Consider the following 26003-nt stretch of genomic DNA (forward strand, 5'->3'; position numbering starts at 1 on the left):
AGTGCCTTATATAAATGGATTGATAAATTGATTTTTGCATAGTTCGTCGAGCGGAAATAAAGCTCTGGTTTGCGAGATCTAAGATTTTGTACCCTGGGTGAGAAATTCATTCATACCAATCCAAGTTATTAAGGTTCCAAGACAACTTGAAGAAATGTGACCTTTTTAATCTAACAATTCTCTAACGGTTAATAAGCTCAGAACCCCTGTAACAGTATACATTTTCTGAAAGCCTAGATATACGGGAACATTTTGGTAACCACAGTGTCTCCATTGTTTACATAACTATCACGTGACACGGTAATTTGCATAACCTTTCAAAAAACGGTTTTCCCTATGTTTTGTCCCAATACTTCAAAATATCTGACTCAAACTTGCTGGAATGCAAGCTGTCACAACGCTCTTCCAAAAAGTGTCTCAGATTTTTTATATCTTTCTTAGTTTTTTTGGTGCACAATTTTAAAGAAATCAACTATGCTTAAATTCACTGCTCTGGAAGTTTTTCTGGCATAAAAACTGTTTTAGAAGGTTTAAAAAATTCTGAGACAATCTTTTGAAGACCCTTCAGAAAGCTTGCACTCACACAAATTTCAGCCACATATCTCAAAGCATTGAAACAAAACATAGGGAAAACCGATTTTTGAAAGGTTATGCAAATTACCTGTCACGTGATAGTTATGTAAACAATGGTGACACTTTGGTTACCAAACTGTTCCCCTATATCTAGACTTTCCGAAAATATACAATTTATGGGGGTTCTGAGCTTATTAAACACTAGAGAATTGTTGTTTTAAAATGGTCAATTTCTTGTCTTGGAACCTTAAATGACTTACGGACTTCATGGCAGTCTTCGCCGTACACAAACTTCACAACGTTTGGATCCGAGAACTCTAGCACTTTATACCAGACGGCCAGGTCGTCGTACGCCGCGTAGAAGTAACCGCTGTTGGCGTCGTTTCGCTTTCCGAGGTGTAGCTTATTGAAAGAGTGTGGTGCTGCTGTTGTGGACAGGCTGGTCATGTTGACGGTAGTGTCTGTCGGAGGTGTAATGGATTGTTAAATTTGACCAGTGCCATCAATATTGTTGTTGTTAGTATCAGACATCCCGTTAAGCTATATTGCATATATTATCATACAATTTAAGATATACAGTCACCTTAATCTAAATATGCCCATATATGGTCAAAGGGGCGTTCCTCGGTATTCAAAATCCCCATGTGAGGGCGCTGTTTTTTAAAAAGCGGCCACCCGCTTAAAATCTGTGATTGGTTAGATTTTCTCTTTCCATGATAACTGTGGCAAAATTGGAACGGAATACAGTGACAGTGTACCTTTAATTGCACGACAGCAAACGTCATTAGTGCATTACTGAATAAACGAATGATTCAGTGAACAAGCAAGCAAACCAAAAGTATGTAAAAGTTCATGAAAAACAAACTCGAAGAGACATTCTTGCTAATGTGCAGCGGCTCGGAAGGTTTGATCAGATTGGTAGATTGTCATTATTTACAGAAAAGGAAATGGTTCAGCAACAAAAATGGGTTTCAGCCAATTAGCTCCGTGTCATGAAAATTTTGAAGTCTACTTTTAATTTATATTATGTTGGAGGGACACTAAGTCTTTAGCCTCGTCCGGAACTCCAGTATGGCAGGTATAAACAGCGATTCATTGCTAAAAAGGCGCTTGGCCATATGTCAATTCTCGGTTTTTGGCACTCTATGCAAATAAGGTGAACAACTCCAGGCAATTTTGACCGAAAGAAGCATGCGTTGCGCAGGTTAATACTCACATGGTTCAAGACCATTGATCAATACTCTAGGCCCTTGCTCCTGACTCCACGAGAGGGCGATGTTGGTCCACACCCTCGACAGCCGTGTTGTCGGCATCGATGCGTCCCACACCGTTTGGCCGTCGTTCACGATGAAGTTCATAGAACTGCGGGTGCACTTCAAGATGAATCCCTTGTCACCTGAGGGACCAGAGCTGTAGACGTGAAAGATTCCGCTGGATGTTATAACAAGTTACCGATATATAGCTAGATCACAGGTGGATGAGAGCGTAAGATGCACTATAAATGAGAGAGCGCGCATATGCAGGTCGAATAACCAAGGAAAAAACAACAAGGATAGTATGGTAGCACTGTTCGGTTAGGGTTAAGATATTTCAGGTTTGCATGAACGACCACGCAACAATTCTTCTGCAGCTTTAAAGTTTCTTCCAATTCACAACAAGACACTGTGCTAATACCATGACTAATTAACTAAAATATGGAAGAAGACGTAGGTGGAAAATGAAACTGATGAATTACAGTTGATCTTGAAATAAAACCAAATAGCTTCTGAACTATTAGGCAGGCGTGCTTGTCTCTTATCGTACAGCCTATACACGATCGTTGTTGTCAGACACTAACCTGAGAATGTAACCATAACCATCGGGATTGGTGTTAGAATCCGCCAGATTTGCAAAAGACATTGGTTTCATCCAAAACGACATCGTGACGCCATTCGTACACATGTCCGGGCTGTTTAAGCATGCTTCGGTGTCGTTGGCTGAAAATAATGATAAAAAGGCGATGCAGTCAGACGAAAGAAAATGTTTCTGATTGTCACACTGTAAGAAAACTGGTGTACATTCATTCGCCCTTGTTTTCCGACCAATGACAGTCATGAGAAGACTGCTGGTTAAACTTCACCGCTGGTTACTGAATTTGCATAGTAATCGTGGAACTGTCTGCCAGCGACCTCTCAACATGACACACACTCCACTCAAATCAGAGGAAACCCTCAAGATGATACCGTCATGGTACATTGCACCGTCGGTTAATACGAGCACAACATGTCACCGCCACTTTAGAGTGAACAGGTTTCGGTACTTCAGCGACATTCTGTGCAACGATAAATCAATCGTGACCGCCAAATTATCAGCCTTTATCCTTCAACGGCCAAAAAGGCCATCATAACACAATGTCCTGATTGAAAACAATTTTAATGACGCAACTTACCAACCGAAATGGCAATGTAGCCATACTGTCCGCTGTAATCTATAGTCTCCACTGATGCATCATCGTTCTTGTTTCGGTCCCTGTACAATCGAGTCTGAACCTTCTCCACGTCATTGTTTCCATCTGTGACGTAAAGAGTTCATTGGCCGTCGGATAACCTGTGCACTCTATAAATAAATAAATAAATAAATAAATAAATAAATAAATAAATAAATAATAGGTAAATAAGGACACTACAGATGGTACTACAATTTCCATATTATATTGAAAAGATGATAGTCTCTAAATGATTATTTTCTCATTTAACGAATACCATTTACATACCCATGCAGGACAATCAAAATCTGACCTCTGACCTTTTACACTTATTCATGACATAGAACTACTACTATCGAAGATCAAAGTAGACTATTGCCACTCTTTTATTGAAAGGTTTGCTCATTGTAAATTTCACCACTCTAATTCCAATGCCAACACTGAAAAAAAACAACTTAAAATGGATAGATGACGTCACCTGGATCGCCATACAAGTCAGCTGGCGTTGGTAACTGCTCATTTGCGTCGGGCACTATGACGATGACGTCATCGTAGCATGCGAGAATGTAGCCCTCGCCTGCAGAGTTAGAACGCCCCAGTGTGAACTTTTTGTAGTTGTTGTTAGTACGATCCCTGTTCCTAGAGCCTGTGTCCTGTGGTAGATGAGTACGGAGAATTACTTTCAAAGTTATACCAATAGCTATACAATACATGATTTTGACTGTTTTGTGCCCAAATAGGTACCATGGCCAGTGTTTCGATGTTGGACCCAAACCAACCCCTGGATCCAGACCAATTACGAGTTGGAATCTGGTCCGACATCGCGTGCCCGCACTGGCCATTTTGGGTAGTCTTAAAGGGAAACAGTTGTGGGAACTGCGCCTGTGCGAGTTTCTTGTTTACGAACGATGTATTTGGTGCAATATTTTTAGATGTATCTCAGCATCATAGCTGCAATATTTAAATTATACGATGTAGATTATGACAGACATGTTTTTACTTTCATCAATCACCATCGTACTTTGGATACAGTGTTTACATTTATCGTATGGGTCCCATACGACATTTGAGCGCAGGTCGATCCGACGACTGCATCTCTTTAACATACATTTGTTCTGGTCCGGACACATTGTTCAGTGTGAAGTTTTAATTATTACTCGTAAAGAAATGGTTGATAGATTTTCCAGTTTCTTGACTTACCTCACTAGCAACCTCAGTGCCATTGATACTGACAGTCAAACCATCGGACGAGGACCAAATAAAGGCAAAATATTCCCAATATTTGAAGGAGAACTGTTCTTGTCTGATTTCGACTTTCCACTGCCTGGAACCGTCTCCAACAATCACTTCGATCAGCGACGGTTTCTGGGTTACGACGAAGCCCTTCTCATCTTTGTTTTTCCAAAGGAAGGGGTAGAGAATCAATACAGTTTATATTAGTCATCTTTTGTCAAATCTGTGAGTGTGTATGTATTTTTCTTCATTTTATCAGAGAATGAGTACATCGCACAGAATAAGGTGTGCAATTACCTACAGATGCGGTTGTTTTTTGTGACCATTTTCGACTAAAATGATTAAATGCTGCAGAAGCACGTCGACGCTAGTACACCTTGATTAATTTGCGGGCCAGCTATACCATTTGGACTCTCCTTGTGCTTTATTCATTAGTCCAGACTAGCGTCATTGTCAGTAGTGCTCTGACTAGTCCGCACCGTGCAACTAAAATGATATTTTTCGCTGTACATACGTATTACGCATGCGGAGCATTTTTCAATGACCAATTGTCAAGGGCGCCGGCGCTCAATTCGAAATTTCTTCACAATCATATTGCATAAGCGGAGTTTATTTAAATAAATAAATAAATAAATAAATAAATAAATAAATAACAAGATGACAAAAACCAGCAAGATTTGTAGTAATTTGTACCTTCCTCCTGCGCACCAACGCTGACCAGATGCCCCTGGATACTTGGGATGTCCCTTAGCTTTATCCACATAGCAACAGCGAAACCATTGTTGCACGTTGACGGGTTGGAAAGGCACGTAATTTGGCCAAAATGCATATAACCCGTTGACCCGTCAGTGCATATCGCCTTTCCTATGCTGTGCCTGTCGGCTATGTATGAAATGCCGCTGGAACTGTAGGTTCCCGAGAAGTAGAGGCTGGTCGGAGTTTCAAAAGTCCAAAGGTAGTCCGCCTTGTCGTAGTGATATTTCTCGATTTCTGGACAAAACAAATATAGAAAAACATAATTTCCTGTGTATAATGGCGTGTCATAAATATTTCTGGTTGATCGATTAATTAAATGAAACGATGACATTATGTATCGTATCAAACGGTCAGGTATTACGTTTTTACCTTGATCCAAATATTCTTTGTGTATTTCTGTCTGGCTTTCTGTCTATTTTAGTCCACTTTTTAAATCTTTCTCTTGACAATTATCCGATCTGAAAACTCACTTCCCCATATTCTTACACGACGCCTTCAACACTTTTTCCCCTGTTCATGATATACAAATCGCGAAACTTCTCTGATATTTGCCTTACCCGAAATTCCCAGTAACCTGTGTATCTGTCTACTGTACGTGTACTCATGCCAGATCACCAGACTGTGGATCTTGAAGTCGGCGTACTGACTCTCGGCGTCGTTTCGCCGACCCAGAAGGAGTAGTGTGTGATCGTCCGTGTTTGAACCGGACAGGGTGCCTATCGAGGTCGCTGACATCTCGTTACCGTTGAGATATGCTGTAAATCCGAGATACCTATGCCAGGTGAAGGCCAGGTTACACCATTCGCCGTTGGGGATGTCCTGAAGCAAAATGGAGGGGATAATGTCACACAAAGAAAACGTTTTCTCTATTCCACCCTTAAATCAAAGTTGCCGACTCTTGCTTTTTCTATATACAGATGACTTTCTACGAAATTCGGTTTAGCGGAATTTTACAAGTATCCTCACGTCGTGGATCCCGAAATATGGCATCCAACAGGCACCTTTACTAAACTGCAGTCATTTGAGAAGATGGTTTTGTCTAACACAAAGTGCAACCGTTATTCAATATAAAAGTCAACGGAATTCTTTACATTTTAGGATGGAAGGTTTGATCGGGTTAAAGATATATTGTCGAAATCAGACAGAAAGTTCCAATGTAAGTTGTTTGGGTTTTATTCACAAAAGCAGACGAGCTCAAGGAACATCTCGCCATATCATCGTATGCGTCGGGATGTGTTTGTGAAGCTTACTTCTCTCAGATAAGTAAAGCAAACTATTACCTTTGTCGTTTAAAAGATAAGACGTGTCGATACTTACATTAATGTCATAGAGAGCGTTTATTTTCTCCGATCCATCGTTTATCATGAACTTCAAGATGGCCGCCTGCCTGAACACAGCGAAGCCTCTTGAAGAAGCCTGGGCACCGGAACTGTGGCGGGTTACAAAAAGATAACACAAAAATAAGAAAGATACTGTTTTTTATTCATATTGATATGCAGCTTTTTATCGCAATTTAAATTAGTATGAAACTCGGAACTGAAAGAGTTAAACTTCTGCTCAAACTGTATTTAAGGAAACTTTACCCAATTTTCTTTCAAAATCAAGACTGGACAGAACAGGTTCAATTTACCGATATTTGAAAATCAAGATCCCTATGTTAGCTCTATGCAAAGACCTTGTCTATGCTCTATGTAAAAATATACGTTTTCGATTTTCACTAAAACAAGAAAGTAAAACTTTCATTAACTCTGCATGCTTCAAAAATGAATCCACATTTATGAGCAGTAATTACAGCAAAGTATTGTAACAACACGAGTCTGAATATCTGCCCAAGAGGCACATTTTACCATGTTTAGCCACGTCTAACCTAATACTCAATACCTTCTTACCGTGTTTATTGGTTTTTTCTGGCTCATGGCCAGACATGACATAGTTTTCTCATTATTTGGTACAACACAATAACTATATTACTGAAAGCAAAGAAACACCGCCGTTGTACGTCACGGTCTTAGTGCTGTACTCACCTGAGCAAATAAGCGGTACCACTGGTCGTGTACGCAAAATTGATCCAAAACGAAACGGTCAGGCCGGCGTCACAGTACGAAGGGTCGCTTATACAGGCCCCGGTGAAATTACCTGTCGGGATCAGAGTCACGATGTCATGTTTATTGGAGTCATTTTTTTTACGAAATAATCAATCAATCAATAAAGGAATTTTTATCCATGTGTCATGCAACAGTCCCTCCAACAAGTGATAAGGAACTGTTGTCAGGTCTACGCTTGGAAATCGTAGCAATTGCTGTTAACATGCCAATCGAAGTGTACAGTTTTGGAAATTTTGTACCAAACGGCCCATGGAAATATGCTCTGCCTCTACCAAGCTTGTGAACAGTACAATGACACTCATTATATTACCATGCCCTGTCCGTCGCATTTTAATTGGTCGAGCTGAACCACGTGACTGCCCACAAATACACAGTAATGGTTTATTTACATGCTCGTGAATGTCAATAATATCGTAAATATAGTAACTTCACAGCCATTAAAACGAAAATTGTGATTTGTGCAAAGATCACAATCAATCACAAAACAAAATGGAGCACTTGTGGACCAAGTTTAGACGCTTTTTCCAAAAAAATCTTCGAATTTGCAAAATTTTTGCAGCGCGCGCTTTAATCTAACAAGTTCTGGGGTCCTGTGGTCCTTCGCACGGGAAATTTTCGTAAATTTTGACGGTTTAGGCGTTCGTTGATTATGTAATGGAAATAACAGACTCCGCGCTGTGCCATTAACGTTTATTTATGGGCGCGAGCGAGAGGAAAGCCAAATTAACTGCTCAGCAAGCCTTGACCGTTAATTTTTGGCTTTCCTCTCGTCCTTGCCAATAAATAAACGTTAGTGGAGAGCGTCGTCCGTTATTTCTATAGTGTAAAAACCGTTGAAAGTTTTTTTATATATAATGCAGGTGGGAAACATCTTGTGTTGAACTGTATGTAGGCTTACTGTCTGCGGTTTAGTTTGGCGAACATGTGAATTTCTCATGTATGTAAGATTATTTTTCCAAAGTTTCCATCGTCGAGTCAAACATGTGTAGGTGACGTTACATTCAATCCAGGCAGCAATTTGACCAATGACCACAGAAGATGATGGAATGTTATTGGGCAAAGAAACACCATCCTTACCGAGTATGATATCCGACTGTTGACCGGTCAATTCAATCGTATCGTCGTCAACGATTTCCACGTACTCGTTTGGACCTATGAAGCCCATGGACGGATCCGGGGCGTTGTTAGCCATGATGAAGTAATCACTCGTGATGAGTCCGTGCGTGTCCCAGTGGTAGGTGGCGTCCTTGTAGTTGAGATTTTCTGTCACAATAAAAAAATACATACAAAAAATGGCATTTCTCCATGCTGAAAACGCTGGAAAACATGCACTAGGTCTGGGTGATATGCATAGTTCATCATTGTTAACAACAAGGACGCGAAAGCATTAACCCTTTGAGCGCCAACTTCAATTTTTGTCATCTTTGTAAAATGAAAATCAAACAATTTCTTTCACATTTTCTCAGAAATTATGATAAAAAACTGAAAGCAATAGGATATCATGTCAATTCAGTCCAAATCCTTCAAAAATTACAGAAAAATATACAAAATTTACAAAATATTGCACTAAAAGTTTGGAGGGAAAAATATGGCACTCAAAGGGTTAATCGTCGTCGTTCCGGCTCCAGACAAAATACAAATTTGAGGAGGGAAGTCATCTAACGACATTCATCGTGGTTCCTGCTGTGCTAGGAAAACACGTACATCATCAGAAATAGCTGTACTTAACTGATACTAAAAAGTCTTGACTGTACGTCAATCACTTTACAGTTTCGCAGGGAAGGCAAAAATCCTAGCTACCAGTCTTCAATTCTTAGTTTTCATATTCATGCTTGTTGACATTAAGTGTTGCTCATAATGTTCTTTGTTCTGCTTTGAAAGTTGTGTCTAGTTCATTAATTTGTTCAGAGATAAAGCTGCTAATCATCCCGCCCCTTTAAATGTACCGGCACCGTCGTCATCGTCATCGATAACCACTCACCTGTCAAACCGAACAGTTCTCGCAGTTCGTACGGCTTCAACTCTCGTTCGAAGACGGCGAATTCCTCGAAGGTGAAATTCGAATCGTTGTCGAGGAAATCGTTCCTTCTGCCGAGGATCAGCCTCGTCTCGAAGTCTTCGGGTCTGATCTTCCGATAGCCGGTGAAATCGGCGGCGTGTTGAATGCCGTCGATGTACAGGTGTAGCCCGCTGCGGTCGGACCAAGTGAGACCCAGGTTGACCCAGTCCGAGAATTCTGTAGGTGTATCGAGAGCAAGCATGAGGTAGGACGGGGCTACCATGAGTGGAGGATAACATACGGACAAATGGGATACGCTCATTATAAAAGTGAAAGAAATAGAGCTATGACGTAGTTAACAAGCTACTGACCGACGCAACGCTTTTGCTTTCTGTTTTTTGATAACGATGGTCTTTAACTTCTGTGATACTGCCATACTTTTAAATATTGTCAGCTCTAATGTTCAGAAATCATTATAACAGATAGATGATACTGCACAGCCGAAGGACAGGATTTCATTTACAAGTACACATATGTTATTCCTTTAAAGGGATACAGTCGTCTAAACGTCAAAGGTCGTATGGGACCCACACGACAAATGTAAACACTGTATCCAAGGAACGATGGTAATTGATGAAAGTTAAAACATGTCTGTCATAATCTACATCGTATAATTTAAATGTTGCAGCTATAAAGATGAGGTGCGTCGCGGTCTGACATCGTGCACGCGGGAATTTGTTTGTAAACAGAAAAATCGCACAGGCGCAGTTCCGACGACTGTTTCCCTTTAAAATCAAAGTGTTTGATGAAGTTGTTTTGCTAAGCAACGGTAGATTTGATAATGCAACCCACCGAAGTATCCTTCCGTAGTGTTGGCTTCCGTAACGTAAGGCTGGTACGGTATCTCGAGCACCCATCTATAGTTTCCGTCGGTGAGGGCGGCTCCGAGCTTGCTTACAGTCTCGTAGTCTCCCCTCTGATAGATTGAGAAGCCCATCGTGACCTGCTCGCCAGAGCTGATCAGGAAGTGGGTGGTGTTGTCTTGTATCTCGGATAACTGGACCCACAGGGAAACGGACAGTCCCTCGGTGCAAAGCGACGGATTGCTCACGCACTCACCGGCGAAGTCACCTGCAGTCGAATAAAGTATAAAGTACTATGGCTAAGTAAATGTTCTTTTTTTCAAATCAGCAGCGAAGTTCCAGTAGTTTGAGATTAAGAGAAATGTGTAGTGAGTTTATCCCTTGGATCAATACGTTATAAGTCTTACCCATATATAGCCACTGATCACAGCACCCAAGGATAAGAATGGAATTGCCCTTTTCGTCCCGCCCGGGCATGAGCAGGACTGCGCCATCTCCCGGCAGGTTTAATCCCCCTGCGGTGTTGTTGAAGAAGGCGTCGTACTCCGAAACCGTCAGGTGGTCTTTTCTGACCCAGGAGTCCGTTGACCAGAAGTAGTTAGCGTTGGTCACCAGCGTGTACTCTCGCCCTGTGCGAGATAACAAAGTTCATGCCATTAGTAATCTAGTGTCATCTGGCGAAGTGATTAATTCTACTTACTAGTAATTTGATTTTAATGAAATCAAGATATCAACATTGAGAAGCTGGGTTTAGTCGAGAATGAGAATGTACTCTAAGTATTCATCGATTCCTTTGCGCCAACATTTGTCTCCCTTCTTATTGAAAATAAATAAAGCATACTCTAGTATTTAAATGCCTCGTTCCTCGTTCAATGTATATCCAGGGATGTTCCTTAGAGTGTTCCGAATTTTCAAAATCCGATCTTGGTTTCGTCAAACTGTAGTTCGCCTGTCAGTGGTCTCATAATCCATACTCGCTGGGTCTTTTTTGACAGACAACATGCCTCTCCAACTGGTATTTATATTAATGTCAAAGATCATATTCATACAAGTGCTCAATTTTCACTGGTGAAAGGAATATGTGAGAAAAATGAATATTAAGCCTACTTGTCATGCCGAGGAACCTGTGTGCTTCAAAGTCATTCAACCGCCTGTTCCATATGACCACATCACTGTAGGCAACAGGGAAGCCACTGTTCAGAGAGTTGTACTGAGTACCTAGGGTCAACAGGTTGTCCGAATTGTAGTCACCGCTCGATTCGGTCACCCTAACCGCGTCCGCGACTAGCCTGCCGTTGATGAAAGCCTGCGTGCCGTCCGTCACGTCCCAGTTGAAGGCCACATTGGCCCATTGGTCCCACGGCACAGAGGATTCTGGGATTGAGGCGCTCTTCACTTCATTGTATCCGTCTACAACTGCAGATTACAAAAGAAGAGAAGTTTATTCATCGCACATGAAACACAAACAAGATACGCTGATGAACTAATTGTTATACTTTGTCAAGGAAGCCATGATCCAAATTATATATCGCCAAGAAAATGTCGGGACTTTCCATTTTGTTTGGTCCATATTACTTGTCACTCCAAAACAAAATGTTCGTCTTTTGTTTTGCTGCACGATCCGATGCGGCCGACATTGAGCCATTTTGATGTAAGAGTTTATACATGTAGTATTAAAGCCCCGTTTAGCTGCATCTTTTTGCCCTTGCTAACTAAAAGATATCATCCAATCTACGGAGAGATGTTTTGGATCCCTGTTAAGCCCGCTTATATTTGTGGAGGCCATATTTGAGTTTCAACTCAACAATTATTTAGATGTTAAAATCTAAGTTGTGCGTTCGATCGTCACAAATGTTTGAAAAACGTTCTTTGGTCACACTTCGGGAAGCACCTTAAAAAGAAGTTGCATTTAATCTCAAATCATCTCATCATGAAAAAAATGTAAAATGATAGCCATTGAGGCTTTAAAGTCTCCATGAGAGATCAGAAAATTTTGAACTTTCAAGTTGATGCATCCCGAATCTTCTGAGAGAGTCAAACTGTGGCAACCAATGCAGTTACAGTCTAGTACCGAGTACCCTGAGCTGCTGCTCAATGTATACCAACTGACCTTGTAAAAGCAATGCATTGGCATTCGTTATCATTATTGCCAAGCCTACACGCCCTCCTTGGTTTGCAGCTCCCGAGTACATCAAGAACGCCGGCGTCGTGTCCTTGACTCGTGAATCGATCTTCAACCAGAGAGACACACTGATTCCGTCCACGCATTCCCTGGGCAGGCCGATGCAGTGATTGGGGTAGTCGCCAAGGTCGACCCAGGTGTCGTCGGCCCCGATCTGGACATAGAGGCCGACATTCTGACGCCCCGCCACGATGGTGAAGTTCGAACCCGTGATGGTGAGCGACCCGCCGCCGGTATTAAGTTGCCAAATAAACGGTGCCAGTATGTAGTAGGGATTCGTTTCTGGTGTTGTGCCTGTGATGTGAAAATATGAATGTGTGACGTGCAATTTGTCATGAGCCCGAGGATCATCAAGATCTAATTCATACGTCATCGCTTATGTTAATTGACAATGTTTGTAATATATCCTTTCGATCCATAAACACATTTCTCATTCAGTCTGTTCCTATGCAAATTGACAGCCGTGCAAAAAGATGCAAAAAATGCATTGTAACATACCATATTGTTGACAAATGAATTTTAGTCCGGTCTAAAAATCAGTAATTAATAATGACCCTTTGCATTTTTACGGGTGCAGGTTGTTTTACCAAGTTCAACACAATGCATTTCGAAATGATTTTGATTAAGAAATTGCACTTGACGGAAATAGCAAATGTACTTGAAAAGACATTGCAACGCTATACGGCTTACAAGTAATTGAGCTTTTAATTATTTTGTGCACTTCGTAGTTTGCATCTTCTGTGTAAAACGTTCAGTCTATTTGTCAGACAGCAGGCAGAGTACTTGGTGATACTCATCTGTGCAGTGTACACAGGAACTTGGAATCTTACGTTGTCGTGATGGTTCCACGTTTTTTAAACATCGAGATAGCACCTATACACGAACAAACGCCTGAGCGTGGCGTTCAGCATTTTTTCAAGTTCATATATGTATTGCAGGATGACTGCAAATGAATTAATCAAACTCTGTCAGACTTAAGTTCTTAGTTTCATTGAAACAGAAAATGGAGATTGAAGCGTACTTGGGGGTGGAAATAAACAATATATTCGTATACGTGAGGGAAATAGTCAAGTTGAATATTAGTTTGTTAAAGATTCCAAGAAGGGTTTGAGAAGACAGTGTACTTACTCAGGAATCCCGGACTTAAATCAACCACTTGGGAGAAATCGTAATTGGGAGTCAAATCTGAAAGCCAAGGAAAAGAAGGAATTATCATCTGTCACACGACGTATCTGAAGTGTTTTGGCACCGGTATTGAAAATCGTACTATCGTTCACATTATTTTATTTATAAAATACCAAGCCCAATTCAATTCAGTTTAATAGTGGCTCCAAGGATCTCGTTGAACACAAGGTTCAGTTTGTGATTCTCATTCTCTAAGAGAAAGTCTCTCCACTTATATGCTACTGCAGGAAATTTTATTTCAATCCGAAAATCTTTCAATTTTATTTCACATTTGCTCTCTTCCGTAGCCTTAGAAACATCATGGCTGGGACAGGCTCGATTGAATGACAAACCGTGCTCCTGGTTAGGATGCTGATATTACCAGAAGCTATCGGGCAGATTTGGTCGTTCATCACTAACATATAGGAACACACAGTTAGTTCGAGTACTTACCTAAGTCACAGAAGTCGCCAGTAAAGCCAAACGTACATTCGCAGCTGAATGCGGCAATCAAATCGGAACAAGTGCCGCCATTCGCACACGGATTCGACGCACATTCGTCAATCTCTGAAAAAATGAATGAATTAATAAACGACTTAGTGAAAGCACGATGCAGTTATTTTATTTCAAATCTGTGCTGACATTTATTTGTTAAGTTGAGCACAACGGACCTTAGTTCGTCAAAGTTCAACGTTGTCATTTGAAAAGATGCCCACTGTAGTCCTTAACTGGTTTACAAAGCGTTCCCCTGACAAATGCTAGTCTGCTCACTGCCTCATTTCTACCGTTAGCTGCGCTCCTCACAGACGATGTAGCGCCAGCAGCGTTAGAAAGGGGGCAGGAAACTAGACTATGACAAAAGCCTGAAGTTGAACGGGGTGAGAATTATTGTTTCCAAAAGAAAATGAAGGTCGAAATTTAGCAGCAAGATGTGTTCGTCACGTTTCCCACACGCTTAACTGGTGTTATTTGTCCAAAACAACTTTTCACCAACTCACCTATTTCGCAGTCAGTGCCGTTGTATCCTGGATTACACTCACATTGGTAGGCCGCCAAGCCAACGTCATAACAGTCACCATATACACACGGTTCCGACACACAGTCATCGATATCTGAGGAAGGACAAAAAGGAATAAATGAATGAATGAATGAAGAAATGAATGAATAAACAAATAAAAAATAAATAATCAGATGTAAATAAAACTCAACCAATTCCTGTATGCGTTACATAATGTGAGCATGCAGTGGTACGGTTGTCAATGAATTTAAACAGCTTTAATTCCAACAGTTTATCAAAGGCGGGGTGCAGTACAACCCTCATGTCGACCAAATGCTGCTATGTGCCAGATTGCACCGAATTTGTTCCGATATTTTCATAGATAAGTACATTGTACCTTATAACAAGTTCAAGTATGCAAAAGATTTATGATTTTAAAGCCAAGAATCCTATGGTGCAATTATCATCTTGTGTGTTTAATGTATTTCCTCCAATTTCCATTATACAAAGGACTGTACTCAGTAGCTTTGCGAGTCACATTAAACACGGTTATATACCGTGCATTAAAGTAAATCGAATCTAAATTGTCTTCTAAACATGCCGAAAATACAATATAACAGATGGATTAAGTAATATTCCAGTTATCTTCGAGTCACGAATGAACCAGACGGACGCTTGGCAACGACGCCTCAAGTCTTCAGCACTTCGGACTGTAGCAACGCAACATGTCCGACACTTACCCAAACCACCCATCAGTTTTACATAGTCGGTCGAATTTGTGAACAACGGCCACACAGCAAACTCGTCGAGTAAACCGGACACGTGTTCGGTTAAACTAGCCGTGTTGAAACGACACCCGACGGTCAGTTTGTCGACCACGTCCGGCGACATCGACTGTGTCCCTGTCGGGTCGGTCCCGACGCTGTTTGCATCAACAGTCACCTAGTGAATGACAAAATATATGACTTAATTCATTTCCAAATGTTAACCTGTGAACAAAATATTAATCAGTGGATCTTTGTCGCTTTAATTCTGTATGTCCTATGATAGACCCGAAGCACTGTTGTAGATAGTTTCACCGTAAAGTGAAAGAAAGGTATGTAGTTGATCCTTCCACTTCGCCGGCACACACAAGACAGAAGCAGATATTGAATTTGCAATATCTATATCTTTTGCTGCTCCAGTCAATGCTGCCCAACTATATCCAAACACTTTTCAAATTTATGCGAGAGGGCAAAATCATGAGATCAAAAATCTTAGCCTGACTTACATCCAAACCGTGCTGCCAATGCCAAGAAAAGCCAATATTGGTCCACAGGTCGGCCGGGATTTGGTTCTGAACTCTGACCTCCCAGTTGTAAGTGCCGTTGTTGACGACGACGTAGAATTTGTTGTTCTCCTTGTAGATTGAGAACCCTGTAGAGTCTGGAGGGCCTGTTGTCAAAACAAAACAACAAACAAACAAAGACTTTAATGCGGCATTATTATCCCTTTAGCTGGAGATTATGGCGATCGACAAAGATGACACACATTTCCTCGCTATTCCCTAATCTGCCACGGGAACTTGAATATCAATGATCGCAGTGATCTTGATAAGTGTTTGTATGCCTGTATCTGGTCGTGTATGTACCGACAATTTTTCATTGTCACTGATGATAATCATGTGCCATAAGCTGCCCAACATGTTCTATTAGTTTAGCTCGCCTGTAGATTTTGAAGACAGCATAGTGTAACACTTGCATTGTTACAGGAAAAACTAGAAAAAAGGTAAGATTAACTAGTATGCGTAACAAAACTTATATCATAACAGAGAAGTTGAAGAGATGTTTAAATTGAACGGCTAAAGTACAGTAAGGAGTAATTATTTCTCTGAAAATGAAAACAAAGTGGAAACCGTCCTACCTGAACTGACTATGTATTTCGAATCAGATTCCTTTATTTGGCTTTCAGTAAATCGGACCCAGATCGAGGCTGACAAGCCCTCGGTGCAAAGCCCGGTGTCGCTGATACAATCGGAGTCGAAGTCCCCGAAGTCGATGCAGTCGGACGTGCCGTTTTCCTGCAGCATGACCGACATGCCGCTGATGCCGTAGTCGTTGGGGGCGGTGTTGCCGGCCTGGCCTGGCGTGCCCAGTTGACTGTCCATGTACGTGTTGGAGGCGGTCACGTTGTCGAAGGGCCAGTAGAGCGAGCCGGCCGTCATCTGAACCGTGTTCACGTAGAAGAAACCTGGAGTTGGTAAAGTGTATGGACGAGATGAAAACGAATTAGGCGTGTATCGGATTGTCTCACTGCAGCAAAATGGCAGGACCTCATATGAGTCAAAACTGTGTGCTTCTTTTGGAAGAACTCATAATTCATGAGTACCTTGTCGCTTTCAAGTTACTTTCTAGAGATTCATGTTGCCCTTTCGGAAAACTGAGCTGCTTTTGACCTTGGAAAAGTGCAAATGAAGGGAAGTAAATGCGGCTGGACTATTTGTACTTACTGTACTCGCAATCAGTACCCCAGTATCCGTAATCACATTCGCATTTGTAGTATCCGACCTTGTCAATACAACTGCCACGATGTGAACAGGTTATTCCAGTACATTCGTCGATTTCTAGCAAAAAATAAAAAATAAATAAACATAAACACTCAAGTCAGTTCGTGATCTCCTTTGCCTCAGCATATTGTCGTTAGGGTACAGAACAGACAACAGACACTTATTGGAATACGTGACGTCAGCCACCCCCCTCACTGTGTCATGTTTTCACCGAATCTGGCCAAATTAGCTTATTCGCCAGAATTTGAAAATATGGCTCGATGTGTAATACATGTACTTTACGGAGTATCAAAATGATGTATCGCTTTGCTTTGATTACAGTCGTTCTGTGTAAAATTCAAAATAAGAACTGGAGGGGCCACAACACTGAGCTACACAACCGTTGCTGGCACAATACATCCGGGTATTCCTCGGTTATACTCGCTGATACTCACCGGCACATGTGAATCCGTTGCCGGCAAATCCATTTCTGCAGGCACAGGTGTAGGATCCAGCGGTGTTTGTACAGATACCATAGGTAGTGTGGCAGCTGTGTCCAACGGTACACTCATCGATGTCTGTGAGAGGAACGGATACCAGAATTGATGATGCTTTAACTGTCAATCACTGATTTTATTTTTTTGTATGTTTGTTTATCTCTGTCCTCCATGTGACGTATATCAGAGGATGAAACGGTTCACACAGATTTCAAACACCTTTCCATCTTTTTACACGATTTTAACTACTTACTTCGATCCTAAAAAACAGTTTAAACAATGTGCAGAATAACAATAACAAGGAAATATTGACAGAATCACTTTAATCTACATGAAAATAATGCAAGACCGCGAATTCCAATGAAATCTAGTTGAAATACATCAGTTGCCTTTAAAGGGCCATTATTTGTAACTTTTACCAGTTTTTACCTCGGAAAATTCCATGTTGGAGGCTCATATTTGTTGCAAAATGTTGTTTTACGAAGAAGCAAACATGATTAGTGATGTTATAGCCACATAAAACTGCTAATTTTTGTTCAACGTGTTGCCCTCCGAGCTCGTTTGTTGACGTCTGGCATGCTCAGCGTGCTTGGGAGAACGCAGATGGTGACGCCGCGATCACGCGAGATGTACAAGTTCATTGCGTCGTGGATTGCCAGACATCTGGCTACGCAACGTGCTCGGACAATGGACTACGACGTAAGTGCCGGGCATAAGTAATGAATATTTATTTTGAAATTGCTGTAAATGGCTCGTGCAGGTGCAGAAGAATGCCTACGTTGCAATCCGCGTGTCAACAGAGTTTGTATTTCTGTCCGGACAAAAATTGAAATTTTCGTTGTAAAATCACATGTTATTTAGTTGTAGGGCACGTAATGTTTCCGAATAATACGCGATTCTCTGTTATTTGACAGGCTATTCAACATGAGCCAGTGATCATTCCAATCAAAACTAACGGAAAAATCGCCCGAAGATACAGCTAATGGAACTTTAAATAACCAAAAAGGTGAATATTCTTTCTCCGCTTTAAAACAGCATAAAACAGCGAATCAAATCAATAAACATTAAGTTGTGTGAATGCATAAATTACTAGTCGTTATTAGAGACATCTCCATACAAATTCATAAGATAATATTTGCATAATCATGTTTGTTACGTACAGGGCAAATTATCAACACAATGTGCAGCAGTTTACAACACTTACCTGTACAGAAACTGACACCGTCACCTTCATAGCCAGTATCGCAGGCACATGTAAATGAGCCTACTGTGTTTGTACAGGCACCCAGGGTAGAGTGGCAATTGTCACTGCCTTTACTACACTCGTCGTCGTCTGTGCAAAAAAATTGGAGGGAAGAGATGAATTAAACTTCATATTAAACGGCTTGATGTTTGGCAGCAGTACCTCGGAACGTATCAATCGTAGAATGCGCCTCAGGGACAGATATTTGGACTCTCAATATTTTTACAATTCTTTTCTGATCTACCACTTGTTTGGGCTAATTTTAAAGCTCTTGGAGTAAGAAATATATTCACCGTCTTAGTTTTTCGAAAATAGAAAATTTTATTTTTCCCCATAGAGTCACCACAGGGAATGCGACATTGAGAATTTTAAATGACGGTAAATGTTTATTAGGCTTAATTTGTTTCTCTGAAACCAAACTTTAACCGGTGACTCCTGGTTTTTAATCTTGATTTGAATGGTTAAAATATTCATTGAGGAAAGTTTTAACAAAAAATTAGGTCCTGGCACTTTTTAGGTGCTTACTACCTTAGGTAGTAAAATGCAGAGCAGCTGAGTTGATTAAACGGAGGGAATTTAAAGTGATGGAGGGTAAAGAGATGGACGGAGGTAAAGTAAAATTGATATTGGGAAATGGTAAGAATGTATAACATAACAATGATACAGTCACCGGGATGGAGCTGTATCTATTCAAACGTAGCCTGAAAGACAAACGGGCCAGGAAATGGTGTTAACAGTGAAGCTGGGTGACGTCGACAGGGACTGGTTCAGCTAGGTTAAAGTACGGGATACAGATAGTTTGGTGGATAGACGAAGTGAATCATGTGTATGGAGAGGGGTGTGTACGAAGGATAGGGAGACAAAGAGGCCGTCAGCAGGCAGACAGATATAGCAGTGGAGAAATATGATAGCTTTCAGAGATATCAAGGTATTAACAATTAAATTTATGGAGAAAGATAAAAGGAATTTTCAATCAAAACGGCCAATAAATTTCGTTCAGTCATCTTTAGAAGAGGCCAGAATAAAATGCAATTATACAAGTGTGATTCTTCCTACCTGCGCAGCTGTTGTCACCATCGTCGTCTTGGTAACCAGCGTCACAGTTACATACGTAAGATCCTATGCTATTGGTACACGAGGATATGGACGCGTCACACGAGTCGCTTCCGGTTCCACACTCGTCAATGTCTGGTGAATATGCAAAGCAGATGGTGAGGTAGATTTGAATTTCTGAATCCTGTACGGTATCTTTGGCATGTAATGAATCTGCGAGTTCGAACCTCAAGTGAGCTTTACAACGATCATCTCTGCATTTGCCTCGTCTTTTTAATTAACTGAGTGGATATGTTTGGTGGCACAAGCAAAGTGGGGTGCCATCAAAAGATTCCCGTTCCGGAATACGCGATTAATTTCTACAAATGGCAGTGATGACAGGGGGGAATGTCCAGCATGAGCCGATTGAATTTACTTTGTCAGATTAAGTTTCGTCCGAATTTTGAAAGTTATATATCAACTGTCACAGTAAATAAACACCGTAAAGCATTATCACAGATGCGATGTTCCAGTCACCAGCTTGCTATTGAATCAGGTCGTAGTAGGGGTCTCGATCGCACAGAGCGATTCTGTGAAATTTGTCATGAAGGTCTTGTTGAGGACGAATTTCATTTTCTTTTCGAATGTCCACTCTTTCAAAATTTGAGAGAGAAGTTTTTGCCATGTTGGGCGAATGAAAATCGAAGACAACAAACTCTCATACGGCTTTTTACTACTAAAGATAGCAAAATTCTTTGTAATTTAGGGAAGTTTATTATAAAGCATTTGAACTAAGGAAAGAAGCTATGGAAGTGTAAGATCAGTACTTTTCTTTTCCTCTTTTCCTTACATTGTAATACATTTATTTGGTGTAATCATGATATGTAATATTTCTTTGTCATATATTCCAAGCAATGGGCCGGTGGCCTGTAAGCTAATAAAGTAAAATAATTTGTCTTCAAATGGCAGTGATGACAGTTGCGATCGTGTTGTTTCAATTATAAGCACTTTGTGTTGTCAGTAAAATGTGTAACGACGTGTCCATATAAATTTGAACTCCTATATGTCATCAGATGTAAGACGTATCTTTATATTACGAAAACAAAAACACACATACATTACTCAGAGTCGAGTACAAACGAAGCAACGAAAAGTCGTTCGTTATCATACACAAATAGCTAAATATCCTTTTAATAACTCCGTCTCCAGACGATCTACCAAGACACATCCCTGTGCGTCGCGTTATTCTACTCATGGGTATGAATTTGATGTACCATACATTTATTTACCTGAACACGAGCTGACGCCATCACCGCTGTAACCAACGATACAGGAACAGGAGAATGATCCAAAATTATTGGTACAAACACCAAGAGAAGCGTGGCAGTTATCAGTCCCGGCCGAGCATTCATTTGTATCTGTGGAGTACATGAGATGAAACCATTTTAACGTTGAAGTCCGTGTTATAAATGAGAGAGAGAGAGAGAGAGAGAGAGAGAGAGAGAGAGAGAGAGAGAGAGAGAGAGAGAGAGAGAGAGGTGTGTCTCTTACAGGAAGAAGACACACAGAGAAAAACACTATGAGTCTGAGGTAGTTAAAATCTTGCCAAAGCAGACAAAATACTAAAGTTGATGGCAAACGACATGGGGATACGCGTGTTGTGCAATGTAAACTATGTTGTGCCGCTTGTCCTGCCATCAGCAGTTACGCCAGCTAGGAACCAAGCCTATAAAAGCATCTATAATCCAGTAGAGTAAGTCTTCGAATAGCTGAAACCTGTTATCTCAGCTTCAGCAGAAAGTGAGGAATAGTGAATTCATATGTCTGTAGAATTCGAGTCTTACCTTCGCAACTGTTGTCGCCATCGTCGTCGTTGAAGCCAGTCTTGCAGGTACACGTGTAAGAACCAACCGCATTGACACACGTGGATGTCGTTGCTAAGCACGAGTCAGTGCCGAGGGAGCATTCGTCAACATCTAAACGCAAAAGAGGAGATAAATGATTAATTAATTTTAGTTAATTTTAAGTGTTACCTGAAAATCTACCAATTCATTGCTTACGATTTCTCGTTATCTTGTTTATTCGCATTACCCGAGATATGTTTGCATTGATAAGTTAATTTTATAAATCACTTCTTGAGACAGCAAGGTCATTTGCAAACTCGTCTCACAGTGCTGTACCGAGTAGCATTGTTCATTGGTGTGTTTTTACATTTAACCCTGTTTTATTTGTAATAGAAAAGAAGGGTTGTCAGAAAAGTGTAACACAACAGTTTTCAAATTAAGTTGGTAGTGTTTTAACCCACTTACAACAATATTTCTCTTACTTGTCTTTTTCCAGAGCAATTTCGTACTCTATGTTGTAATTGTGTTTAACTTGTAGCAAATACAGAGCACCGGCGGTTAGTATTCATTTCCATTGCATAAAGAAATGGTTTTGCCATAAATATTGAGATGATTATAAATAACTGGAACACTCGTGACTCCAAAACAAGACAAAGATGCTTTTTCGTTGAAGTTATAACTCGTCCAAGTGTCAGAGAATTTACATGATAAAATACATGGTTTAGTGTTGTATCATTATATTGCAGAAGGTGCAGTGGGATGGCTTGTCCATACCCTTTCTGTAGAAGGACGTATCAGTCAACAGTGTGCACTGCAAATTTACAAATAACTTGAGTGCGTATTGTTTGACGGTACAATAGACTGTAAGCGACTGAAATTACATAGCTTTTTAAGGACAACTGAGCTATAGACATAGAGTGACACAATTGTATTCTTACTTGAAAAGACAAAAAAACAAAACCAACCGTGCTGTGGATTTGATATATCACTCAAAACTGGCTGATTGGCTTGTTATCATAACATGAACCACACTAGGCTGTATAGATAGTGTATATCTATTTGAAAGGGCAGTGGGAAATATTAATGTAAAACTCATTTCTTGGGATGCTCTAATTTTATGTACCAGATGTCTCTCAGTCTGTAACTTCAAAGAGCAAAAAGTACATTGTCAAGTTCAGTAATGTATTCCCTTTCGTTTGTTATGCTGCAAATACACTGATATGGTGGTCCAATGACTTACAGCACATTTATAATTCACTCCTTGCTACTGTCTCGCATTGTGAGAAGAATCTTTATTTTTTATTTTTTCAAACCTGAGCAGCCGGTCCCGCCGGTCGTGCCGTCGCCGTCGTAACCAGCGTTGCAAGGACATGTATACGAGCCTTCGGTGTTGGTACACGTCGCAAGTGCCTCGCAATCGTCCACTCCGGCTGTGCATTCGTCGAAATCTATCGTACATTTATGCCATCGACGGCAAAATTATTGAAAAGGGAAAAGTTGGAAGAAAGAAAGAAAAATGATTTAATCAGGTACAGTTTTTAGGATAAAAATCTGTTACTACGTGTATCTTGTCTAAGAAAATTTGCCTGTGCGTGTTGTTCCATGTTACCCTATAAGTTGGACACATTTATTTTTGTGCCTGTGTATCGGTAAGAATATCTATGTATGACCTTTGAACTCAGTGTTTATCTCTCTCACGGTAAAATGAAAAAAATCATCACAGGTACAGCTACTTTCCCTTCAACTCTGTGTGAATAATAGCATTTTGATTTTTCATTAAATATGATATTAAACTCATTTTTCTCTCTGGTTTTAAAATGAATCCACGCACTCTTTAGCGAAAGGTTGCTAGATTTTGAGAGACCGAATATATATTGGATGCCTCAGCTGTCTAAAAACAGAATACTAAAAAAATAGTTTTAATTGGTATCCTGAAATTAAAAGAACAACGGAAAAACAACTGTCAGTAAAATTCAAATGGATAGGTTAAAAGAAACGAGAACACAAGTTCAAGGTTGAGGTTCGGACGGGATAGGATGTACACACCGCTGGCTGCCTAGGACAGCGCCACCATACAATGTAGGATCTACACCCTGCTAAATGTAGCTGCCTGGGACAGTCCTCCATAGGGCACTTACCTTCACAGGCATTGTCATTGTCGTCGTCTTGGTAACCATCTTTGCAGTTACAGACAAAGGCGCCGACTGTGTTGTTACACGTTGACTTCACCGCATCGCAGTCGTCCGTTCCCAACGAGCATTCATCGATATCTGCGAAGGAGATAACAGCATTTATAGAACAAATACATGATCGCCGCTTTTGAAAAGGAGAGTTCGAAAATGATGCCTATAAAATTGAAATGGTTTTGGAGAGAGGAAGCTATTTATAGAATCCTTCATAATTTTTTGATTAAACATGATATCTGGTAAAAGTTTCCATCTTTTTCGCTCTGTATAATAAAATAATCTCTCAATCGTATTATTTATTTGTTTGTTTACAATGTAAGTATTGCTTTACTGCTTGCTGTCTCCATCTTACACGTTTCGTTTGGTTTCCCGTCAATTACGACTTAGTCTGACCCTAAAAACTGTATAACCGACCCCAGGCTATCCAACCCTTACATTGTGTATGTATATGCTGGATACCGTGCGTCCTCCGTTGGTGACCATATGCAACCCTCTAGTATAGCCATATGTTCCATTGGAAATATGAAGTGACATTAAAAAGAACAGGGAAATATGAAAGAAAATGACAGTAAATGATGAACTAGATTGAATAACTTCATCATCCCTTTCCGATCTCCCATGCTCGGAACGCTAGTATGCCCCGTCACAGATATTCTCTTTCTGAGCATGCTCATACCATTCTTTGACACACCATTGTTCTACTGACCTGAACATCCGGTGCCGCTTGTCCTGCCATCGCCCGTGTAACCGCTGTTACAGGAGCAAGTGAAGGAACCCACTGTGTTGACACATGTCGAAAGTCCGACACAGTCTTCATCGCCGTTTGAGCATTCGTCCACGTCTGCCATGGCAACGGAAAGGACATAAAATAGTGATATTTGGTGTACGTTGACGATAGTAGATATGATACAACACAGAGACGCCAGATGGGAAGTAACAATAATTGTTCAACGGTCACCGTGAAATAGTATAGAAATGAGACTACAGCGATCGAATAAGATCAAAATTTGAACCAACAGGGACTAATATGTTCGTGTTAGCATCATATCAAATATTTCACAAGTTAAGTTAGTCAGCGAGACGTACCTTACAATGTCCTGTCGCGTCATATTAAACGCATATGACCTAATATTCTACCTATTTTTGAGAACTTAGCGTTTTGACTACCTCTTTGACATGGATGTCGTCACAAGGTCAGTCAAATGGGCTGCCCTTACCTCGAATATGTTTGTCAGCACAGCATAATAAATTTGGCCCACCAATTAAACCAGGAATCATTCATAAAGCGTATTCATGGCAGACTAAATCTTTACGAAACTTTTCGCGTGTCCACTCGTTTTGAAGTCTTTGGACTAAATTAAATTTATATGATCTTGTTTTGGTGAAAATCGTTCATTTTCCCCACATAGAGTTTACTCATGGTACAGCCGTCATTTTGAATTTGAATATCGGAAAATTGTAGGTCCTATGCTTCTTTCAAAATTTCTCAAACTTTGCCTTGCGTTTCCTGACTTCTATTCTTGATTCTTGGAGAGAACGATGAAAGTTTAAGTTTTTTTTGCGAAAGTTTAAAGCTTTAACCGTTGTATTATCTTTGGTGACAATTGCACTTTCGGGGCACACTTACCTGAACAGGTGACGCCATTTCCGGTGTAGCCAGCGATACAGGAACAGTTGAAGGTACCGGGAAGGTTGATGCAGGTAGCCAACGAAGCATGGCAGTTGTCGGTTCCCATGGTACACTCGTCTTCGTCTTCTGAACAGTGTGTTCCCGTGTAACCCGTGCCGGAGCAGTCGCAAGTGAAGGTGTCGAGTGTCCCCTCGCCGTCGTCGCAGGCACCGCCGTGGAAGCAAGGAGTCATTTGACACGGAGAGGGCGCTTTCAAAAATTCAATTCATGATATACAGTGTCAGAAAAAAGAAGAAGCAAAAACCCAAACAAAAACAACAACAACACATGGAAAGGAAAAATGAACAATCATGCATACACATTTGGTGACCATGGTATCATGTAAATGTTAAAGGGACAATGTGGCTTTTTTCAGGTTTTTGTAATATCACAAAGTTAACGGTCTCTGAAAATCGACCATGAACACACTTAATGTTGTTCATCAGGCGATATTGTTATGTATAACCCCGTTATAAAGCTTCCTTACAGTTTTGTTACATCAGTTGTTAGTACATTTGGCAGTCACGAAAGCTGTCTCATTGCTGTCTTATCTTTTCTGTTTGTTAGCGAGGTTGAACGTTTTTAAGTGTTAACAGCCACTCTTTCATCATTTATCAAGGTTTTTACCAGACTGATTTGTATCTCTTGTTAATCGACACATACAAAACCTAA

The 26003-nt window shown here is 40.6% G+C and overlaps 2 protein-coding genes across 2 annotated transcripts in view; both read right to left on the reverse strand.

Moving 5' to 3' along the window:
- LOC139147014 (adhesion G protein-coupled receptor L3-like) overlaps positions 1–2493 on the reverse strand; it is a 19016-nt gene extending 16523 nt beyond the window's left edge. The window contains exons 1-3 of the mRNA XM_070717865.1: positions 2411–2493; positions 1790–1983; positions 834–1034 (exon numbers count right to left, since the gene is read on the reverse strand). Coding sequence (XP_070573966.1) covers positions 834–1034; positions 1790–1983; positions 2411–2493 — 478 coding nt within the window. The remainder of the gene's footprint in view (positions 1–833; positions 1035–1789; positions 1984–2410) is intronic.
- LOC139147524 (uncharacterized) lies at positions 2411–25719 on the reverse strand. The gene is made up of 30 exons (XM_070718641.1): positions 25290–25719; positions 24369–24503; positions 23615–23746; positions 22790–22924; positions 21477–21608; positions 20922–21050; positions 19657–19788; positions 18562–18690; positions 17316–17438; positions 16825–16938; positions 16239–16565; positions 15607–15770; positions 15077–15278; positions 14338–14451; positions 13793–13906; positions 13304–13360; positions 12104–12469; positions 11101–11409; positions 10401–10622; positions 9983–10261; positions 9113–9367; positions 8209–8394; positions 7051–7162; positions 6344–6455; positions 5584–5845; positions 4964–5260; positions 4238–4428; positions 3516–3690; positions 3002–3168; positions 2411–2549 (listed from the first exon to the last, which is right to left on the reverse strand). The coding sequence occupies exons 1-29, from the start codon at positions 25522–25524 to the stop codon at positions 3041–3043; spliced, it is 5268 nt and encodes a 1755-aa protein (XP_070574742.1). The 5' UTR covers positions 25525–25719; the 3' UTR covers positions 2411–2549; positions 3002–3040.
- Between the last annotated feature and the right edge of the window lie 284 nt (positions 25720–26003).

Source organism: Ptychodera flava, chromosome 13, assembly GCF_041260155.1.
Source record: "Ptychodera flava strain L36383 chromosome 13, AS_Pfla_20210202, whole genome shotgun sequence".
Classification (NCBI taxonomy): domain Eukaryota; kingdom Metazoa; phylum Hemichordata; class Enteropneusta; family Ptychoderidae; genus Ptychodera; species Ptychodera flava.

Excerpts from the sequence above, each read along its gene's own strand:
- LOC139147524 (XM_070718641.1), bottom strand. The coding sequence starts at position 25,524 with ATGACTCCTTGCTTCCACGGCGGTGCCTGCGACGACGGCGAGGGGACA. Across the intron at positions 10,623-11,100 it reads CAGGTTCCTCGGCATGACAA|GGCGAGAGTACACGCTGGTG; the intron begins GTAGGCTTAATA and ends TATCTCGCACAG. Across the intron at positions 7,163-8,208 it reads ACAGTCGGATATCATACTCG|GTAATTTCACCGGGGCCTGT; the intron begins GTAAGGATGGTG and ends TGATCCCGACAG.